Here is a 22248-nt window from a genome sequence, read left to right on the forward strand (position 1 = left end):
AAATATAACGATTCGATATTATCGTTGTAAATCATAACATTTCAATTTTACTTTAGTATATTAAGTAATTTAAAGTTATATAAAATAAAGAAAAGTTAATGTAACAAATTAAGAACAGAATTCTTTAAAATTGATTTAATGGTAAAAATATTAACATCTAGTAGTATCAGATCCCTACTCCAGCTCGCAATATATATAGATATAGCTACCTAACACCTATATAATTAGTAATACTAATACATATTATTTTCTTTATTACACAAATTTTAACAATTTTTGAAATCGTTTTTAAATATTAAAATAATTAAAATTGCAATGTAATTTTTTCGTTTAAATTTTCATAGCAATTCCTCTTAATATTTATAAGTACAAAAAAGACGAAAGCGGAATATAATGGTGTTTAAATTTAATAAACGTAAATACTAAATTGAACTACTTAAAATTAATAGTTTAGAACTCATATTAATTCTGTAGTTTTTGTGTGATTGTGAAACACCGTGCATTAATTACGTCATTATAGTTATTCAGTTCTTATCTCTGAGTGAACGGCAAATTAATAATCGTGTTTACTGTTTTTAATAATTTTGTTCTAAATTCCAGATGTTACCTGAATGTAGGAAGTGTTTATAAATTTCTGTAATAAATATGAACAAGTATTGTCTTGTATCTGAACACATGAGACAATGTGCCAAAGGTGGCGGTAAAAATCCAAATTGAACTGGATTCATCTACAATTTGGTAATGCCGTTTTGTATTTTGACTTAAATTGTGTGAAGCAGTTGAACAAAATAGCAATAAAACACTATCCACTGAACGTTAAACGTTAATGTGTTGAGTGTAGAGTCATTGGCCCTTAACAGTTGCAGTTGGGGTTCGAGTTGCCCTGGGGCTGTTCCGTCAGCCGTTGGCCACGAGGTCCGCCGGCTAGCATGGCTGGCTCAGAGTCGAGACTTTCCGACATCTTGTCGCAGATTATGTCCACCAGCCGTTCGAAGACAGCCTGAAATAGAGTAATTAAATATAATAACCATTTTCTGAAACAGGTAGAGTAAAGCTAAGAACTCACGAAGCAAGTTTCACTCGCGCCTCTCACGGTTAGCGGTTGCGGATCGCGACTTTTGTAGAATGTAGATGTGTATATTATGTAAAATTTGGTAGCACTACTCTGCGGTCTGTTCGCCAGTAACGTTCTCGATCGATCGTAAATGACCGCGCGACATGTGATCATCTCCCGTGGCTGCTATATGACTGCACAAACCTGCAGTGTCGTGAGTATTGAAATAATACAGCTGTCCCGCAGCCGCGACAGGCACGGGTAACAATTGCTCTGTGAGTTCTTAGCTTTAACGAAATAGAGAATCGTTGGAGGAATATTTCTAGGAATAAAAGTGCATTCAGACGATCATTTGAAGTCTAGACATATATTACTGATGATGTAATGTATATTTAGATGGGTGGCTGAGGTTTGTAATGATCGACATCACAACAAATAAATTATCTATTTTCACTTGATATAACGACATTTGATACAATTTAAGGAATAATAAAGGATATAATCACTCATGGGACATAGCAATAAAAGGTATTATTTCATTGTGTATGATAAACCTGCAGTATCACAAACATTAGATACAGTGATTAATTAACATAATGAATTTATTGTATAAGTACTACCAGTATAATTCATTGAAATATAATATTATTTCGGGTAATTTAATGGGTTATAAAATCGAAATGTGGCTTTGTCGAAGAATTTTGAAAATATCGTGGATGGATCAGTCACCAATGATAACTTTAAAAAAATCTCATTGCGGAGGATGCTCAACGACTTGGAGCTCCTGAAAACATTAAAAAGGAGGAAGCTGCAGTACTTCTGGCACACCACGCGGACTGATAAATACTCTACTGCAACTCATTCTGCAGAGAAAAATCCAGGACCGCAAAAGACGTGGTTGTAGAAAAACCACATGGCTTCAAAATCTTGTAGAGTTCGACATGAGTATCACGTAACTGTTTCAAGCCATAACTTCACGGACCCAAATTGCCATAACGATAGCCGACCTTCGGTGGGAAATGGCACCCCGTGAAGACAAGGAGAAGAATGTATCATATAAACATTGTTAACCTAAAGCTTGATTGGCATAAATTCTTGAGATAAATTTGATCTAAAACATGCTCGGGAACGCAAACAAATTCGCTTCTGATACTCGCCGGCCGAAATGTACTTTTCTAAATCCGAGCGTTCTGAGTGAATTCCCCAGAGTGAATTCTGTTGTTTTGTTACTCTTACTACAAGGAATTGTCTCATTTGAGACCAGGTAATTGGTCAAGCATTTTGCAATACATTTGAAAAGTTTTGTGAATACTGTTCTAAACGAAAACTGGTATCAAAGAAATTCAGACATACCTTAACATTGATGTTCTCCTTAGCGCTGGTCTCGTAAAACTCAACACCAAGCTGCTCGGCGAGCTGCCTGCCACGCTCAGCGCTCACAACGCGTTCTTCTTCCATGTCACACTTGTTTCCGACTAGGATTACTTGCGCATTGTCCCACGAATATGTTTTTATCTGTGTGACCCTGGAAAATAATACAATTAATGGTATTGCCAGTATCTAGTGGATGCAAATAATGTGGGACTAAAATACTAGTTTTATTTTATGATAAAGAGGAATTAATTCTGTATCTACGGCCATTTACATTATATAAACTACTTTCAGGTTTTTGATCAGCGCTATCTAGTTATAAGACGGATTTTGACCTTTTTCTGTGTTACGATCTGTAGATGGAGATCGGCAGTACTCTTAATATAAATTACTGGTCCATGATTATACCAAAGGTACGATGCGTTTCTCGAGAATTTATCTATCGTACTGCTTCTACAAATCTATTTATGTTCATCGTAGGTACATATACGAGTACTATATCATGACAGAAAGCACATCCGATTGAAATACAGAATTGTACAATATTCGAATGTGTTATAGAAGAGTTGTTATTATGTTCTCTGTTCGCATATTCAAAATGGCGAAATACTATCGGTTGTTGAAACACAGTTCTCTGCACTACTTTGGTCGATTACGGGTCGTCGTGTGTATCTGCAAGCCACAATTTCCCGTGACCTTCATCATCACAAAGTCCAAATCTAGTGGTAGCTGTCCTATAGGATACACAGGGTCTTTCTATTCTGAAATTGCTATAATAATCCTCATACCAATCCTGCACGCTGTTGAAGCTTTCCTCGTTGGTGATGTCGTACATTAGAATGAAGCCCATAGCTCCTCTGTAATAGGCCGTCGTGATCGTACGGTAGCGCTCTTGGCCTGCTGTATCCTGAAATTAAGTTCAATAATACGCTTTTAAAATTAATCCAATTAACCTTTTGCTACTAATGTTGTGACGTAAGGTTCCCTGTTACCAGGAAGATTCAAATATAGTCCATATTCCTTAGTACGAACTATATATTAAGACAAGTAGGGCAAATATCGCCTGTTCGACAATCAATGCCTAGACTTCAATCGAAGCGTAGGGTTGTCACATATTATTTTAGTTGTACTATGAGTTAAAAATATAATTTTAAGCAACTTTTTTTGTTAAATTTAGTATTTACGTATTGATATTTTTATACGATCTTCGCGGATTGATATCTCGATTACGGGTGTACTTTTTCTTCTTCTTTTGTCCTTGTCGCGCGCTAGGTGGGGTCGGCACAACATCTATTTTTGTTCTACGCTCCCCTATCAGCCGTCATTTCCATACTCTATGGGATTATGATTATAAAATAAAAATGTAATGTTCAACGATTCCGAATTTGGGTCATTCTTGTTCACAACATGTCTACTATTTGATGTCATATTTTAAACACCAAATGAATTATTTAATTCTATAATAAATGGCGCATGGTACGACCCGAACTATGCAACGTGAGTGCACCGCAAGATTTTGCAAACGTTTGCGTCGAGCGGGCGTCCACGCATACATACCGCGCTGCTACGATGGGCAGCTGACAGTAAGCTCTTTAAATTATTTTCAATTCAAAAATAATACAGGCTACAAAAGTAACGCTTTCGTTATTTATTCTTTTCTCTAAATTAGTGCCACTCTTTTGTTTATTACGTTTCGCTTTGAATGAACAAAATGGCGGATGGTAGAAGAAAATAAGCAAAATGTTTACAAATGAGCAACAACTTTATTTAACAGAGTAATATCCCTTTTTAACAAAAATAAACGCATTTCGTATTTCTGTAAATTTCATACTGAAAAAAGGTTGCTATGATCGTCTTTTATTTCGTACTTTAGTAGATAACTTTTCAGCTGCCACTCGTGCGTTTTTTTTATTATTTAGTTATTATATGATTCGTGAAAAAGGCCTGTTTAAAAAGGGTAATTAGAGATAATCGCCACACTCGACAGATGCTTGAGACCATTTGGTTCATGTTCTGGAAAAAAAATCTTTCCTCTTTTAATAGGGCGCACGGCGAAAAGACATTTAGAAATCATTTATAATATTTGAAACCGCTAATGCTTTAATATATTTTTCCATTAACAATTTCAAAGCTATTCGTCACATAACTGACAAAAAGTCTATGAATATTTCATATTGCGTGCATATTGATAGTTTATAAAACGGCTGCATTCCCTATAAACGATTATACAGTCTTAACCAAAGTTAAATAAATATGTTATGGCATTTAAATGAGAAATTAATTGATAGCCTAGGAAAATCGAGCTTCGTAATGAAAATTACACTTCAATGGCATTGAGAATATATTAAATGCTTGAAAGACCCCTGATATTGTTATAAACGGATTGTCGTAACTGGGGATACAATACTATGGCAAAATAGGCGCTACGGCTCTGGAAATCAACCGTTACACTACCATACTTCTTCAGAGCACTAAAACGTTAATTACACTACCCGAATTCAAGGGATCCTAGCTCTATCAAAGGGAGGTGTAATACGAATTAGGGAGGTAGGATCCCTAATTACGGCGACTTATAGATGTTAATAAGAGCGGCGACCAAACGAGAGGCCACGCCCACCTTTGACGGAGGGCCCTAGAAATCGGGTAGTGTATTATTACAATACCCGATTTCTAAATTTAAATTGAAAATTCATTCTTACACATCGTATTGAAGCACTGATTGTGCTGTATGAAAGTAGGTGTGGAATGACGAATACGAAGAGTAGAGTTCCTTGTGAAAGAGTTTCTACAGGGAAGTACTAACTAAGCGTTAGTAACTAAGCGGTAATATGAGCATTACTGCGTTCTGGTTTTGAAGGGTAAGGGTGCTGGTGAAATTACAGACATATAAGACTTGTCAATTTATGTCTCAGGGTGATGGGCGCAGTGGCAGTGGTCATAAGATCTTTGCGATTTAAAGCTCTGAGTGACACTGCAACTGCTGTAAACAAACATGTCGTCTCTTGGTACTGTAGCAGGCTGGATCAGTTTATATTTAGGATTGTATAAATAATAGAAGGTTGTTGTCAAATGGACATATAGGAGTTCCGGAGAAAGGTTTCAAATTGAATAAACATATAAAGTTTTATTTATGAATGCAATCCTGGTTCATATTTGAAAAGTGCTTCTCGCAACGCAATCGCATGACTACGTCCCTATTACAGTACCTAAAAAAATCACATTTAGTAATTAATGTCACAAATAGGGTGCACGAAAGGAGCTTCCCCGCACGACATACCATTTCTTTTCTACGTCTGGTGAGTAACTTACGCCGATTGGTAAATCCTTTCACCACGCGTGGTGCATACATTAGATATGGAACCGTTCACACGTGTTTGTCCTGCAAAAAACGCGCACAAGTTTATACTGGCACGGTGTGCAGTGGCACATAGTATTAAGGCATGTCTTTCACACGGCGCGTAGTCATACGTTTTTTATCAAATTATCACCGAACACCGAACAACAAGTATCTTTTGGAAGGACAAATGCCCGGCGAATCTTCTATGGAAAACGATTTATTGATATCTTTAGTGAAACAAAGGCCCGTTTTATTTTCATCATGTCTCAGATTTTCTTACAATTTTTATAATGTGTTTGTACGCACTGCTTCTTGAAACATTGGATGAACCCAATACCTTCCTTTCTTCCGTTCTATGCTAATATAAAAATGCAACAAAGCGTGGATGTGTAACAGACTTGTTCTCAGGGCGATTGCTGTTGAATACTAATTATAATTGAATACGTTAAAAACGTGCAGAACAATGCCTTGCGAACGAAAGCTTATTGTGTATGCCATCGATACGACAAGAAGAAGAAGAGGCATAAATGATTGGTATTGTTTTTATCTGAAAAGTTCATTTTCCAATTTGGTTCTACCGGAAATCGGGCCTGGGACCTCCTCATCCACCGAGGTCGTCGTAATGAACACTTGTGTGCACGACTACTCACTGACAACGCATAATTTGTGTCAGGTTACAACAAGGCCATGTTCGATAGCGTAAACTACAGGGGGCCTGTTGCCCCGCAGTAGGTGAAGTGGGGCTGTGAATCATGTTCGTTATTCATAGCTGGTTTTTAAAAATAGTGGCTTAAACCAAAATAGTTCAGTTAGTCTGCTTTGCGTTTTAGATTATCTGCAGTTTTTTTTTTAAATAACGCACACACTCAACATAGCCCCGCACTAGGGAAACCCTGTGTCGCGGGCGCCATGAACACACACATAGACAACCACAAATTACACCCAAACTCACGAGAGAAATAAATATAGGCCATACAAACATTTCTCCCGGCCCGGGAATCGAACCTGGGACCTCTGCGTGGCAGTCCGGCATGGTAACCGTTCGGCCACGGAGGCAGTTATTTGTGTGTTTAGTTGTTTTTAAACCATCTGATGAATTGGGTGATTTTGAGATAGGCCAAAATTCTACAAAACCATCAGTATAAGCTTGTATAATAAGACTCCTATTGATATTCCAAATTTGCCATTTACGAGGTATAAAACTATATTGATACAAAAACGTTACACTATAGATTATTTACAGCTTCTAACTACGTACTTTACGTACGTTAATGCGCGTGCAATACCGCTGAAGAGCACTTTGTTAATACGGCGTAACAGCGTTTTCACGATTTTACAGGAGGAATAAAAAACTTAATATCTTAGCCATTGAACTTTATTTTACCGACTGAACTCTGTAGCTACTTACACTAGGTGCGCGGGATTGAAATGAAACATTTTATTAAAGGTTTGATTTTATCATGAGTAAAGAGCAAAAGTAACAGAAAATAAGGAGGCTTTTGCCCTTCTCTGGGACAATACAGGGTCATAATAATAATAATAAATTAACAAAAAAGGTTCTAAAACAGACATCTTCTTAGACCAAAAAAGTAATATCAGATAAACAATAAATTTTTACTGTTCGTAGTCAAATTATACACAAATCTTTTTATAAGTAAGTCAAAAAGAAGGTAAGTTCTCGTGATTAAAATGTTATTAAATTTTGTAGTGTGAAAGTATGTGTAATTAAGAATAACAAAAAAAAACAGTCTCATAAGTTCTCTAAAAATCACAGCAGCTTAATCTTGTTAAATGTCTTGCACAAATATAATTAAAAGGTAGTGTCTTGCTCTGTAACCACGCCACCCTATTTATATTATGATATTACCCACTATAATCTTAGAGGGTGGAAAAAGATATTTTCCATAGTCTAAGAGCATAAATACACAGCTGACGTACATGCATGACTTTGCGTCATACCCCTGACAGGCGTTCTTTATTTCAGGAGACTCGTCGAGCTGTGCTGATGCTGTAGTCGAGGTTTTGCGTTTGGGTATGGAGTGTTACATACCACACTCTGATGTACGTAATGGACCCCAAGCTCGTCCATGGTTTTACGCTGATTGTAGTTGTCCGCGTACCAAGCTTGGGCAGATGCTCGACTACGCAAAGCTCCGAGTACTCAGAATTTGAAGAAAGCTTTTAATAAGGCCGCCAAGAAGTGCATAAGTGTGTTACGTAGGGCTAAGTTCGACCATGTGCCGCATAGGGGTCAAGCTTGCCTCTTATCGAGCAGGCAGCCAATCCTTTTGGTCTCTGGCCAAAGCGGTCGAATCTAACTTTTGTCGCTCATCTTTGCCACCTCTGCTGAGGCCGAATGGCTCGCTGGCTCATACTGCGGAAGAGAAGGCGAATCTTATTGCTTCACTCTTTGCAGAGAGCTCACATTTGGATACCGCAGGGAACCTACCACCTACTTTACCTCAGCCTGGCTGCTCTATGTCACCAGTTCGAATATGTCAAAAAGAGGTACTTAGAACCTTGCGAAATCTAGACGTAAATAAAGCTAGGGGGCCAGATGGAATTCCAGCAATAGTCCTGCATAACTGTGCGCCCGAGTTGTCTCCTGTTCTTACACGCCTGTACCGTTTGAGTATGGTGTAGTTCCCTGAAATATCAAAACAAAAAAAAGGGAAGCAAAGCTGACCCTGTCAACTATATACCTATCTCAGTCACTGACATACTCTGCAAGACTATGGGACATGTACTCAATAACCGTCTCCTGTCGTACTTTGAAGACAACGACCTCCTTAGTGATCGCCAGTACGGATTCCCACGAGGGCGATCTACTGGGGATTTTTTTGTGTATGCCTGTCACATATGGAGCGAGGCTATAGAAAAGCATGGCGAGGCACTTGCAGTGTCTTTAGACATTTCTAATGCCTTTGACAGGGTCTGGCACGCAAGCCTTTTAAGTAAGGTTCCCTCTTATGGGGTTCCCACTGATCTTTGTAATGGGATCTCGGATTTTTTGAGTGAACGTTCGATTCGAGAGGTCTTAGAAGGCTACTCTTCCGAACGTACGGCGATAGATAGAGAGTTCCTCAGGGTTCCGTACTGTCTGCAACTCTCTTTCTGCTGCATTTCAATGATGTGTTAATTCCAGGTACCTTTGCGTTGCTGATGACAGGAGAGTTGTAGATAGATAGGTACTTAATCAATGCAAGCGTCAGTGGAGAGGAAATCCAGTCTTGTCGAGAGACCATGATTAGCCGTTTTGATTTGACACTCCAGGCAGTCTCCGATTGGGGTGATGCCATTCTTGTCAAATTTAACTCTACCAAAACGCAAGCATGTCTGTTCTCCACAAAACGGAATTCCTTTGAGCTGACTACGACTTGTCGTGATATATTCATACCGACGCCCGATTGTCTCCATTTATTTTCCTTTTCATCATTAACGTACAAATAATAAATTTTAACATTACTTTGTCTTGATGAATTTGATCTCTTAGTTCTCCTAGTCGTAGGTTTCGTGCAGAGATCGTGTTATAACTTCTTCATCAATTTTCCGTTCTTCGTTTTGAATTCCGCGCACATGTACAGCGATAGTTGACAGGACAAATCGTCAAATGAGACTCCTGAGACTGAGAGTCGGCAAATCAAATCCGCGTAAATGTCTTGGCAATCAAATTAGCGTGATTTACAGAAATCTTGTTATTGTTATCAGCCCGTAGATAACATAAATTAATGCTTACTGTGCAAAAATGAAAGTCGTAGCCTTTATAATAACGTGGTAATAACGTTAAATCCCTCTCTTGTGGAATTTGGTTTGGTGGTGATACGCGCTTTTACCAATACTATATGCATACGCGGATTTGCACTGTTCCCGACGATATGTGCCTTCACGTTTCAATATGTGGCATTTTGAGATCTCGATGGCTTTACATAGGTACGTTCCTCGATCAAGTTAATGTCTTTTGGCTTAAGATTTTATACTACTCTCTCGTCTTTTATTGTTTTTACAGCTCGTATGTGTTCCTTTATATGGTCGACGATTGTTCGTTTAATCTGATCGATGGCCGAGGTCTCACGAATGTAGGCGTATTTTTGTATACACTCATTGTTAGCGATAAAGTAAATGATAGTCAATGTAGTGAAATTCTTTATATAGGAGTTGTTTACGGGCTTAGGCCCGTAAGAATTAATTACTTAGGTAATTCTTACAATTCTCCGAGCCAATTTTCAATCTGGCCACTTTCCTTTGTAAGAGAACCAACATAAGTACATTTGTATAGATAGTTATTGTCTTTGCCATTTTGTCTCTTTGTTTGTTTGGGGTTGAGAAAGGTGCAAAAGAAAATGATTATGAATACATTTGTTGTCTACCTTCAAAAGAGGGTAACGCTAAAAGCGAGCTGAAAACACAAAAGACCACGACACTTTTGAAACGATAGCGACAGGTTAATTATTACTTACTCAATCAGATTGAATTGCCAATATTACGACGTCATCTTCATCTACAATACGATTTCCTTAATAAATTGATGTAAATTAATATTAGCAGTTTTTGTTTTTGACGACTTCGATGACCCAACGGATTGCAATGTGGACGCTGGACGAGGAGGTCCCGGGCTCGATTCCCAGTAGAACCAATTTGGGAAATCAACTTTCTTAATTGTTGTTGTTGTCTGGCACATTATTATTATTATTATTATAAACTACTCAACATTTTTTTTTAACATATCAAGTGACTGGAAGAACAAATGTGCGCATAGTGGTAATTCACACGCCTATCCTTAATAATTTGCAGTGCCACTCAGATTCACTGCCACTGCACCACCATGATACATAAAATTGACAAGTTCCTTTGAATTTGACTGTACTGGTTTGTTTTAATATAATATTAAGTGATCGGACGAACAAGTCGTGCACCTGATGTTAAGCTATCCGCCTGTCCATAACAGTTGCAGTGCCACTCAGAACTTTAAAACGCAAAGATATAAGTTGACAAGACCCATGTGCCTATAATTTCACTAATACCCTTAACCTTTCAAAACCGGAACGCATTAATGGTCACATTATTGCTTGGCGGCAGAAATAGGTAAGGCGGCAGAATTTCCCTGGTCTCTACCTCTCTACCTACACTCTCACACTCATACTACAACTCTACCTCTACTACTACTAAAAGTGCCACCTTTACTACTATCATATCAAACTAAAACACTGCAAGTCCCAATATGGTGTTATATTTAATGTACAAAGTAAGTAAAACGAATCTTCTTTGTTGTTAACTCAAAAAATTATAATAATTTTGCAGCAATTTCTTACACCGGTACACCGCTTGCATGGAAACGGTTTTTTTCCATGCATCTACTTAGGGAGACCGCTCAAGAACCTAAACGATTGAATTTGAGACTAAGGCCCAAACCATTATGACAGGAATTCCTGGTCTGGTACACGTTACTTAAAGTTCACTGTAATGGAAACGTCAAAAAACAAAATCTTTTAGACCATGTTCAATGTTTTAAATTCCAGATTCCTAAGCAAAAGTAGGTATATGCATTACCACAAACTTTCTTAATTTTGAAGATTTGTAGCTCTGACTTCGTAATTCGCCCGTTTATGTTACGTAATAACACAGTATATGTATTTAAATGATGACGACCTCTGTGGCCCTACGGCTTGAAGAGCTCCCAGCTTTGATTTCTTTCGAAGTACCGAGTGAATTGCTATGGTATTCACAGTAAAGGGAGTTTCCTAGTTAGAGACCAGGTAATTGGTGTAATTTTCGGAATAATAGATCTATTAAGAGTCAATACTACCTCAGCTGGAATTCAATTTTTTGCCATACCGAATCAGTTATTATTTCAGAATTTATTTTTTTAATGCCATTTGAAAAATGTATATCGTATACTATACGTAATCGATTTAGTTATAAAAAAATCATTGGTATATGTAAAGTACCAATTGAATACAGCGGCTTTCTTGTAAAATTTCGAGGTAAGTTTATGTTTTTAAAATAAATAATAAATAAAATAATAATCATTTTATCCTATTGTGATTTTTTTACATCTTGTCACATCGTATACTATAATCAGATATGTTATCCTCAATTTTACTATATTATTTTTCTAAAGTGATTGATTCAACACTTTCACTGTTATGCTGAATCAACCAAAGCCATTTGAGGTTATATCGACTCTTAGGTAACGTCTCATTTTTAACTTTTTTTTTATCGTACCAAGTGACAATAACTTTATTTAACTTTCATTTTATAACATACGTGGGGTGCACACTACGTGTGGCGCGAACACGAATGTATAAGAAAAAATACTATAAATGGTCAGAAATGAATTTATTGTTTCTCAAAATATTCTCCGTTAGCGTTAATGCACTTTTTCATACGAATGAACCAATTTTGAAAACATTTGTGCCACTCCTCCGTGACAATCTCTGAAACATATTTTTCATACTCTTCGACAGCCTCTTCAGGTGATGAAAATCGTTGACCGCGTAACTGGTTCTTAATTTTTGGAAATAAATAAAAGTCACAAGGTCAACGTTGTTCACCTTCACAAAAACCCATAGATCTGTCTGGCTGTGCGTGAACTGGCATTATCGTGGTGCAAGATGATAAGGCGTTTACGGTTATTTTTACAGTTTGTCAATAACTTCCGGCAAACAAATGGTCATGTACCAATCACTATTTATGGTACAACAATTCTCCAAAGCAACAGTAGCCACGTGTCCAGTTTTATTAAAAAAAAAGAAGCAATCATCCGCTTAGAGGCACTTTGCACGCGCGCCACTTTGGTTAGTTTCGGCTAATCTCGAAAGACCCATACGCTCGATTGCTGCTTTGTTTTGGGATTGTAACTATAAATCCATGTTTCGTCACCTGTTGCTATGTCCCACACCAAATTAGACGTTCCTTCGTTGAATCTGTAAGCATGGCATTGCACCAAGTGACACGATCCGTTTTTTGAGTCTCAGTCAAATTGTGTGGGATCCACCGAGAGCACAGCTTTTTCACACCCAAATGTTTGTGTAGTATTGAATGTATTTCATTCATCCACGTGCCTAAATATGCCCGGATCTCAAGGAATGTCACATGCCTGTCTGTTTTGATCATACGGCGCACAGCATCGATGTTTTTGTTGTTAACAGTATTGGACGGGCGATAATCACGAAATTCGTCACTGAGATTCACACGACCGCGAATTCTGCAAACCAGCTATAAATAGTCGTCTTGCATGGTGCAACATAACATTCACTGTAAATTCTTTCCAAATAAAAATAGGTTAAAATGTATGAAATAAAAATTTTAATTTTATTGAATGTCAGAATGATATTCAATTATTTTTATGAGATTACTCCACTAGTTTCTTATAATTATTGATACAAAGATCGAACACTTAGAAAAAAATCCTTCGATCTGGCTGGATTCGAACCCACGTCTTCCAGTAAGCCATGCCAGTCGTTATGGTAACTAAGCTACGGAACGAGCTAGCAGATCTTACGAATTTGCCTTTGTGCTTGTTGCTGCTCTTTGTTTATGGTTTTTATCGACTTTTTTTGCCGTAACGCTATCTGTGAGAAATTACATTTTTGTTATGGTACCACGTAACGAGACAAATAAGTCGTGCATCTGGTGGTAAGCAAGACACCTATCCATAGCAGTTGAGTACCATTCAGAGCTTTAAATTGCAAAGAACTGAGGGGCACTGTGTCCGCACCGAACGCCGCGTCGGATGGAGCGAGCTGCCCTGTCTCCCACGAATAGTCGTAAGGCCTATATCGACTCAAGCAAAGAACAGAGTCCGATGAGATTATATAGCGAAAAGAGAATAAGCACGTTACGAAAATAATTTCATTATTCAAACTAAGGCCTATGTAAAGGTGTTTTGAGAAGAGAATTTATATATCTTGTTTCGTTTCGGAAATTATAAAATCGAACAACAGTTGATCTGACATCCACAGCGAAGAAGAACGTACGAAATGTACTATGTCCTGAGAACAAGTAGCCTTGCACATAGACCTTTGTTCTACGGATGAGTGGGCCCATTCAGGCTCCGATCTCTTTTGTGCGCTGCGCCCAACCTACTAGTCTAACATTCTAATATTCAATATTTTATTAAGCCTAACTTTGTACATGTTGCTTGAAATTACAAGGCTTCATTGTACTCAGGTACACAGTCAGCTGTGTTTCATCATTTCAAGAAACCTTAAATATTTCCTTAGAAAGCAAGATACAGGACACACTGCCACTGCGCCCGTCACCCTGTGACATAAGTTGACAAGTCCCAATAATAGCTCTTACATGCAACGGGTTTAACAAACTATTTGCAAAACAGTAGGTGTAATTACCCATATCTGAAGTTTGACGCGTTTGTCGTGGCGGAAGACCGTCTTTACTTTGAAGTCGATTCCGACGGTGGACACAAACGCCGACGTGAACGAGTCGTCTGCGTAACGGAACAGGAAACTGGAAACAATAGAGAAAAATATAGTCACAGTACCTACATCGTACAGCTGAACGCGAGTTTTATGGAGAAAGTTTAGGTCATCATAACTCGTCAATGGTAAAGGGCAAGTTGAACTGCAAACCTTCCAAGATTTATCTTTGCCGAGGAATAATTGTACTCTTATCATAATTACATATATTAATACAAAGATCGAACACTTAGGCTGTATTCAAACCATCTTCCATCAAACAGTGCCAGACGCTGTGCCTACTAAACCACGGAACGAACTAGCGAATCTTAAGATTTTTTTCTAAGTGCTTGTTGCATAGAAAAATTCGTAAGATCTTTGATCTTTGGTGTTTGGTTTTTAACGACTCTTTTGCCGAGAAATCTATGTCTTCACTCAGTTAGGTAACTTTATAGATACCAGCAGCTTACTAGATATATCGTTTCAATAATTGTATTTTATTTGAGTTTATTCAATGGCACGATTTTTTTTATAATACCAGGTGACGGGACGAACAAGTCGTGCGCCTGATAGTAAGCGACACGCCTGTTCATAACGGTTGTAGTGCCGCTCAGAGCTTTGAATAGCAGAAATTTGAACCACCCTGAGACATAAGGTGACAAGTTCCATGTGCCTGTAATTTCACCAGCAACCTTATCTTTTCAAAACCGGAACGCGGTTATGCTCACATTATGACTCTTTCACAAGGAATTGTGCTGCTACTAACTACGATGTTTGTCCAACACGTAATATACTTAAAAACATTACTGTTATTATTTAGCCTATATAGAGTCCCATTGCCGGGCACAGAGCACAGACCTCCTCTTGCAATCGAAAGGTTTGGGCTGTAGTTCCCTCAAGATATGCAGGTTTCCTCAATATGTTTCCCTTCATTTAATTGCTCAGAAATTCTAAAAATCTCAGAGGTGTAAGCCCGGATTCGAACCCACGCGCTTAGAGGTGGTAGTTGAAACTATTAAGGCGCGTGTACACGCTAAGAAATTCGACGTGTCTTGTATAGAAAAGATGAGAATGGTCTTGTACACGACAAGAACTTTGTCGGATCTAGCCACGAAAACATCTCGTGTCTATTGCAGATGAGAAAATGATGAGTATGTACACGATACGAATGCTTAAGACAGACGTGTGTAAAAATATGTCAGTGCATTACGAGTCTTCCAGGTAGCTGTCGTTTTACTACCGACTGTGGCAAGAAATATGTTGTTATATATGTTAACTACTAAGCAACACCCGTCCACGTGCATAAACGTTCGTTTACTGACAATGCACCTCAACCCGCCCCATACAATGGCGGCAGAGCGCGTCGTGTTGGGAGTAGACAAGATTTTTTTTCTTGTTCGGCGTCGAGGCAGTGTACACAGTTCGTGTGTAGAACCGACACGAATTCTTGCATAGACCTTGCGACTTTTCTTAGCGTGGACACGCGCCCTTAGACTACCACGGCTTTTTTTAAATTTCATTAACAACTACATAACCCTTGATAGTAGAACAGTGAAAGTGTTGAATCGATCACTTTGGAGAAAATATATAGTAAAATTGAGGATGTGCACTGATTAGTATATGGTGTGAAAACACGATTCCGAAAAATTTTTACGATAGAAAAAAAGCACAATTTTACCTCGAATTTTCAGAAGAAAATTGCTGTATTCAATAAGTACTTTACATACACTAATGATTTTTTTTTTACAAAACAAGTATAGGATACGATCTACGTTTTTCAAATGCCTTCAATTTCGTTTGTAAAAAAATACATTCTGAAATAAAGACTGTGTCCTTGGTCCCTGCCGCTCGACCCGCTCAATAGAACTGATTCTGTACGGGAACATTTTTAATTCGAGCAAAGGTAGTATCGACACTTAAGATTGAGCGGTCGACCAAACTTTATTTGAAGTGTGTTTAATTCATAATATTATATTAGTACGTAATATATTGTAACCTTTAGGAAGTTCTTACCTAGTTTTTCCTACAGAACTGTTTCCTATGATGAGCAGCTTGAACATGTAATCGAAGTTCTGATCCGCAGCGTCCTTCTGCCATTTTGGGTCTCCACCTCCAGCCATCTGTAATAGGCATTAATAAATACTAGAATCTTTGCGAAACTACTACAATTTCTTCAAAATAACAAATTGCAATTTGTTGTGAATTGGTGGAGTTATGGTTTGTTTTTCAAATTTGTAATTTGACATATTTACTAAAATCAACATTAAAAAGAAAGAAATAAATAAAATTCAAAAAAGGACGCTTAAATCTATATCGAAGAAAAGTTAAAAGCCTGAGCTATTTGCAGGTTTTCAGGCTTCACCTGGTATGTATTCGTTGCTGGGAACACCACAGCGTATAGAGCGGATATCTTTTCTATTACACATTATATAAATAAGAGGGTACTTCCCTCACTATATACATTTACTACAGAAATAACAAACGTTAAAACTTAAATGACATACGCATGGATCATCGACCATAGTGCACTTAGCAGCACAGAGTATTTTACTGTGTACATCTAATACAACAGGCAGAGATTGGAATTTAGAAGAACATAGAGTAAGTACATTTTTAATTTTAATTTTACTTTTTAACCGACTTTAAAAAAGGAGGAGGTTCTCAATTAGACTTTTCTTTGTGAGCATGTTGCTAAGCTGGGGAATCTGTAAGCAGATTCCCTCGGGTAATAAAAAAAAATGAATCAACTGCCAAACCCTGATTTGTTTTGTCAGTTTAATAATCTATTTAGTTATGTAAGCTGAGGTTTATAACTTCTAATTGCTATTTAAAATGAATGTTGGGATCAATGATTGTTATCAAAACTGAAATTATGGAATCTAAGTAAACATATTAAACATTCGTTATGTTAAGAGAATTGATATATGAAAAAATATATATTTACTAAAGTTATATTATTAAGTTATGTTTATATGATACATTACACACGCCATTTTAATGCAGCAATGAAAAGCTAGTTCTCTAACAAAAAAATAAATGAGAGAATTTTCTCTGACATAATTATTTCATTTGAAGTAACAAATAGAGAATAGGGAAAAAATTAGGGCGAAGGAAAATCGTTTCTCATCATTTGTTTTAATATTTACGAAAGTAGTATATAGTTAATTAAAAAACAGTCCAATGTACCGGCAAGTTTTACTGTCAAAAGAAGGTAAAGTTAATAAAAAGGAATTAAGGAGAGTTTCTGAAATGTAATAACACGTCAAGACAGGCAATTTTGTCTTAGATCCGGATCCGAGGCAACGGCAGTTATACCTTTAAAACTCAATGTTCGTGTCATTAATATCCGTATAAATAGGTTTTAACTTTTGCTGTACGGGTCTCCAACTGGGATTAATTTTATTTTTCTTATGATAAGGGAATAAGTCTGCTTGCAAGGAATTCCACTCCATAGCCGTTCGCCGGATGAATGTAGAAGCGTAAAGCTTGGCGAGATTCTTTATAATATCTTGAACATGGGAGTGGAATCCAAGCCTACGGCTTTTCCTGCGATGATGGAAATGTGAGGGCGGAAAAAATTGTGCAATTCCTTCGCAAATTCCATGATATATCATGTAGAATACAGATATGCAGGTCACTTTACGGCGATATTCAAGGCTTTGCAGCTTCGCCTCTACTAAATCCGACTCACCTATAGGTGCTTATAACCCTCTTGGCAATCTTTTAAACTGAATCTTAGGTGGCCAGTTGGTATTTAGCATAACCATCCTAAAGGTGGCAGCAATACTCCGTTCACGAACGTATTAGTGCTGCGCTAAATTAATAATAATAATAAATGTATTTCTCTCCACAAATTTTGGTAACAATTGTTGGCACACAAACATATCTTATTTTCTAAAGTGCCAAAATTTGTAGGAGACTGGAATCAAAACTAGATCAGATATCTGTATCTTAGGCTTCCAAGCTCCCCACTTCAAACATAATGCCATTTAATTTTACACCAATTTTAATAGAGATGTAATGTCATTTTAAACTATACTATAAATAATAAGGGAACATGTATTTATAAACAGTCGTGTGTACGTGTGTTTTGTAGTTACGATGTCATGTATTGGTGTTAACTTGTGTTTGAGTGTGAGTGCGTGCGTCCGTGCGTGCGTGCGCGCGTGCGTGCGCGCGTGCGTGCGAGCGTGCGTGCGTGCGTGCGTGCGTGTGTGTGTGTGTGTGTGTGTGTGTCGGATATTAGTTCATCACTCTGCTTCGAAACGTGACACCCTGTCACGTTCTGTCATTTTGAAAGGAAAATCTATAAAAAGTTAAATTTACGGATATTCTCATTTTATCCTGTCCATCTACCACGACTTTACAATATCAGTTATAGCTAGCGACAAACTAGCACCCACATAAAATGTAATATAATATATATAAAGTAAATGTGTAATAATGTGGCATATTACAGACCATACCCACAGCATTATGTATCATTTTCTTCAGACTCAGTTTACGCTAAAACCGGAACTAATGAAAAGCAGTATCTGTCTCCTTAGATAGACATTTTGCTTAGTCGTGTCCTTCTCTCTTTTGCGTCACTATGCACTCTTATTAACTTAAAAATTACTCAGTTATTTGTTGTTTTTAGAGTCTATACTATCTCAGCTCGAATTAAAATTTGTCCCGTACTAATACGGGTCATTTTGCCTTGGTAGATCGAGAGGGACACAGGCTTTATTTCATGATTTATCTTTTTACAAACGAAATTAAAGCCATTTGGAAAGTGTATATCGTATGGTGTAAGTATTTTATTTAGTTAAGTTCATTTAAAAAAACATTGATATGTGTATCGAGTTCTTAGGTTTTCGCGATTGTTACACGTAGGAAATGAAACTATGTTTCCAGATTTAAATCGCGTATATTTGTTTTTCCAAACAAACTGACATTTCGGGCCCTTTACGGTCATGGTCACGGTTGAGTCAACCGTGAAACAAAACAAATATACGCGATTTAAATCTGGAAAAATAGTTTCATTTCCTATTGATATGTGTATTAAAATACTTATTGAACGCACCGGTTTTCTTGTAAAATGTCGAGGTAAGTTTGTGTTTTTTATCGATCGTGAAAACTTTTACGAATCGAGTTTTCACACCGTCAGTGTAGATGTATCCTCCTACTTTACTATATATAATTATTAATACAAAGATCACTCAGAAAAATTTCCTTCGATCTGGCCGGATCCGAACCGACATCTTCTAGCATACCGTGGCAGACGCTACACCAACTAAGCCACGGAACGAACCTGCGGACCTTACAAATTTTTCTATGTGCTTGCGTCGTATCTTTGTGTTTGGTTTTTCAACGACTTTTTAGCCGTAGCGCCATCTATGAGAAATCTATGATATTTCGTCACCCAGTTAGATACCTTTACAGTTACCAGCCCCGGCTAGAGATGTCACTGTTCATTGTGTTTAAATTTTTATTGAATTGACATTCAATTATTTTTATGTGAAAGTACTGCTATATAATTTACTGAATATTTTTCCAAAGTGATTTATTCAACACTGACTGTTATGCAAAATTAACCAAAGCTATTTCAGGTTATTTCAACTCCTGAGTGTAGATTAGGTTAGGTTTAGGTCTAGGTTTAGGTGTGAATAGCGTGTGTATAGTACAATAAGCCGTGGTAGCCTAATTGGTTTGACCTACCGCCTCTTAAGCAGAGGCCATCAGTTCGAATCTGAAACCTCGGTGTTTCTCGAAATTTACCTGTGAAATTTAATATGAAATTTACCATGAGCTTTACGATTAAGGAAAACATCGCGATGAGACCTGCACGTCGAAGAAGGTTCATAACCCTCTTCACACGTCGTGAAGTGCCCAACTCGCATTGGAGCAGCGAGGCGGACTTGGGCCTAGCTTGAAAGGAGGACGTATAAATGGGTTGCTGATGATGATATATGTAGTGACACAATTTATTGAATAAACGTTTTTCCTTCCAAAATCTTTCACAATTTTGTATTACGACTTGTAGAGCAAGCGGTCACGAAAAGAAATAATTTTTGTATAAAACTATTTTACGCACTCACTACCGACCACTGTCACTATCAACTCACGGTAATGGTGTACCGACTTGTTGACCGTTTGCCGGTTTTAGTAACACACAAAAAAAAACTTAAATTACCTCCTCTTCCAAATTAATTTCATTTCTCGTATCTCTCCCCATTATTTAATGTAGGATCCGAGAAACACCATCGCCACAGGCACTTAGTGTCACATCTATGTGACAATAACGTTAATGTAAAACGTTAATTGCTCCGTGAAGCGACGTGTAAGTGAAACTCGACTTTATCGCTTTACATTAACATACAAATAAGCCCACATACTTTTAACTGTATATTTCATCAGCTTGTGGTACGGTCGGTTTCAAGTGATCTCTGGCTGATGGTCCATTTTATAAATATTTTTATTATATTAATTTTAATTTTACTATTACAATCTAATTATAAGTACTTTTCTTATAATACCAGGTCGGGAAGTCGAGCGCCTGGCGGTAAGCGAAACACCTGTCCATAACAGTTGCAGTGCCACACACAGCTTTGAATCGCAAAGACCTCAGGAGCACTGCCACTGCTCCCGTCACCCTGAGACATAAGTTGACAAGTCCAATGTGCCTGTAATTTAACCAGCACCCTTACCCTTCAGAACCGGAACTTAGTAATGCTCACATTACTGCTTGGTAGCAGTCCTTCCATTTAAGTATTTGAACAGAATAGAATATGTATTGCACCCGGCGTTTATTTTTACTTTGAAATTTTATCGTGTAACCCTAACTATGCTTAAAAGAGATTACTCCCTAACAATAGGACAAATCTCGTTACTGTATTTTTTTATATCTCTCTAATTTTTGCAATATGTTCAACATGAGTTCTTATTATTATATATTAGTCTGAATCTTCGTCTTTGATTTTATCAAATCACGAGTGGCTTTTAAAAAAACAATTCATACGCGACATACTTATCATCACAGCACAACACGACTCGCTGAAGAAATACTTTATGGTACAAATGTCAAACGTACTTATATATTGACTAATTTACTGGCAGATGTGAATTAATTAAATAAATTGTATACATAGCTTTCCTCACGATCACAACCACAAAACACGCAAGGTTATTGATAAATCAACCTGTCTAGTTTTCGCGACAACCTATATATTTATATATGGTATACAGAACGGCACACGGTCCAAAGCAAATGAGTTGTGAGCGGTGGTGCATAATAATCTTAAATCTCGGGTTTGTGATTACGCTGGTTCTTCTCATTCATTCCAAATATACACTGATGAAAGAAACATGATCTTATCAAGTGGAGTAATGGAGTCAATCACACTTGTCGTTAAATTATGTTATATTAAATTGTTCATATGTTTAAACCTATCACGCAGCAACAATTTTAAATTACGAATTATATCATGTTATGATTGATTCAATGAAGAAGTGTGATGGATTATTTTAAACTCCACTTGATAAAGGCCAGTCGTTTTTCAGTGCAGCAGGCTGCTTTGCAGGAGCAATATGTAGCTGTTGTCAGACCCACGTGGATTATTACATAAATTTTATCCACCATTAAAATATATCGCACTGTTAATACAATAGTGCATTAACTCAAAAAGTGTATTTTCTCAGAATCGACGAAAAACAAATTACTCGTTTCCCACGAAAGAGTATTTAAATGTATGTATAGGTTATAGTTTATTACAAACAATTTCCTACTTGCTAAAGACGAGTATATTGAAAAATAAAAAATAAAAAATAATTTTATATTTTTGAATAAGGACTATTTTAGTCAGAACTATCTCACATAAAACATGTCTCATTTTGAGTTAAGTAGATATTTTTTAAATTGTTTCTTACAATATTCTAAAGACAGTTTTATTGATGTGTAGAAAATCAAATTTTACATTGAATAATGACATAATCTCGAATTTCACATATTTTGAGTTATAACACTATTGTAATAGCAGTTCGATAAAACAGATAGACAGAGAGTATGAAGACCTCCAGACACCATTTGCTCA

General features: G+C 37.1%; 1 protein-coding gene across 2 annotated transcripts in view; it reads right to left on the reverse strand.

Moving 5' to 3' along the window:
• Positions 1–386: 386 nt before the first annotated feature.
• Positions 387–22248, reverse strand: part of LOC113236786 (ras-related protein Rab-3) — a 30641-nt gene continuing 8779 nt past the window's right edge. Inside the window, exons 1-6 of one of the 2 annotated variants that reach the window (XM_026472961.1) lie at positions 20352–20434; positions 16190–16296; positions 14111–14228; positions 3214–3332; positions 2408–2579; positions 387–1000 (exon numbers count right to left, since the gene is read on the reverse strand). In XM_026472961.1, coding sequence (XP_026328746.1) covers positions 854–1000; positions 2408–2579; positions 3214–3332; positions 14111–14228; positions 16190–16296; positions 20352–20393 — 705 coding nt within the window. In that variant the 5' untranslated portion in view covers positions 20394–20434 and the 3' untranslated portion in view covers positions 387–853. Of the gene's footprint in view, positions 1001–2407; positions 2580–3213; positions 3333–14110; positions 14229–16189; positions 16297–20351; positions 20435–22248 lie in introns of those variants that run through there. The other variant, XM_026472962.1, reaches the window with a different exon arrangement.

This window comes from Hyposmocoma kahamanoa, unplaced genomic scaffold, assembly GCF_003589595.1.
Source record: "Hyposmocoma kahamanoa isolate Upper Pololo Valley unplaced genomic scaffold, ASM358959v1 92, whole genome shotgun sequence".
Lineage (NCBI taxonomy): Eukaryota > Metazoa > Arthropoda > Insecta > Lepidoptera > Cosmopterigidae > Hyposmocoma > Hyposmocoma kahamanoa.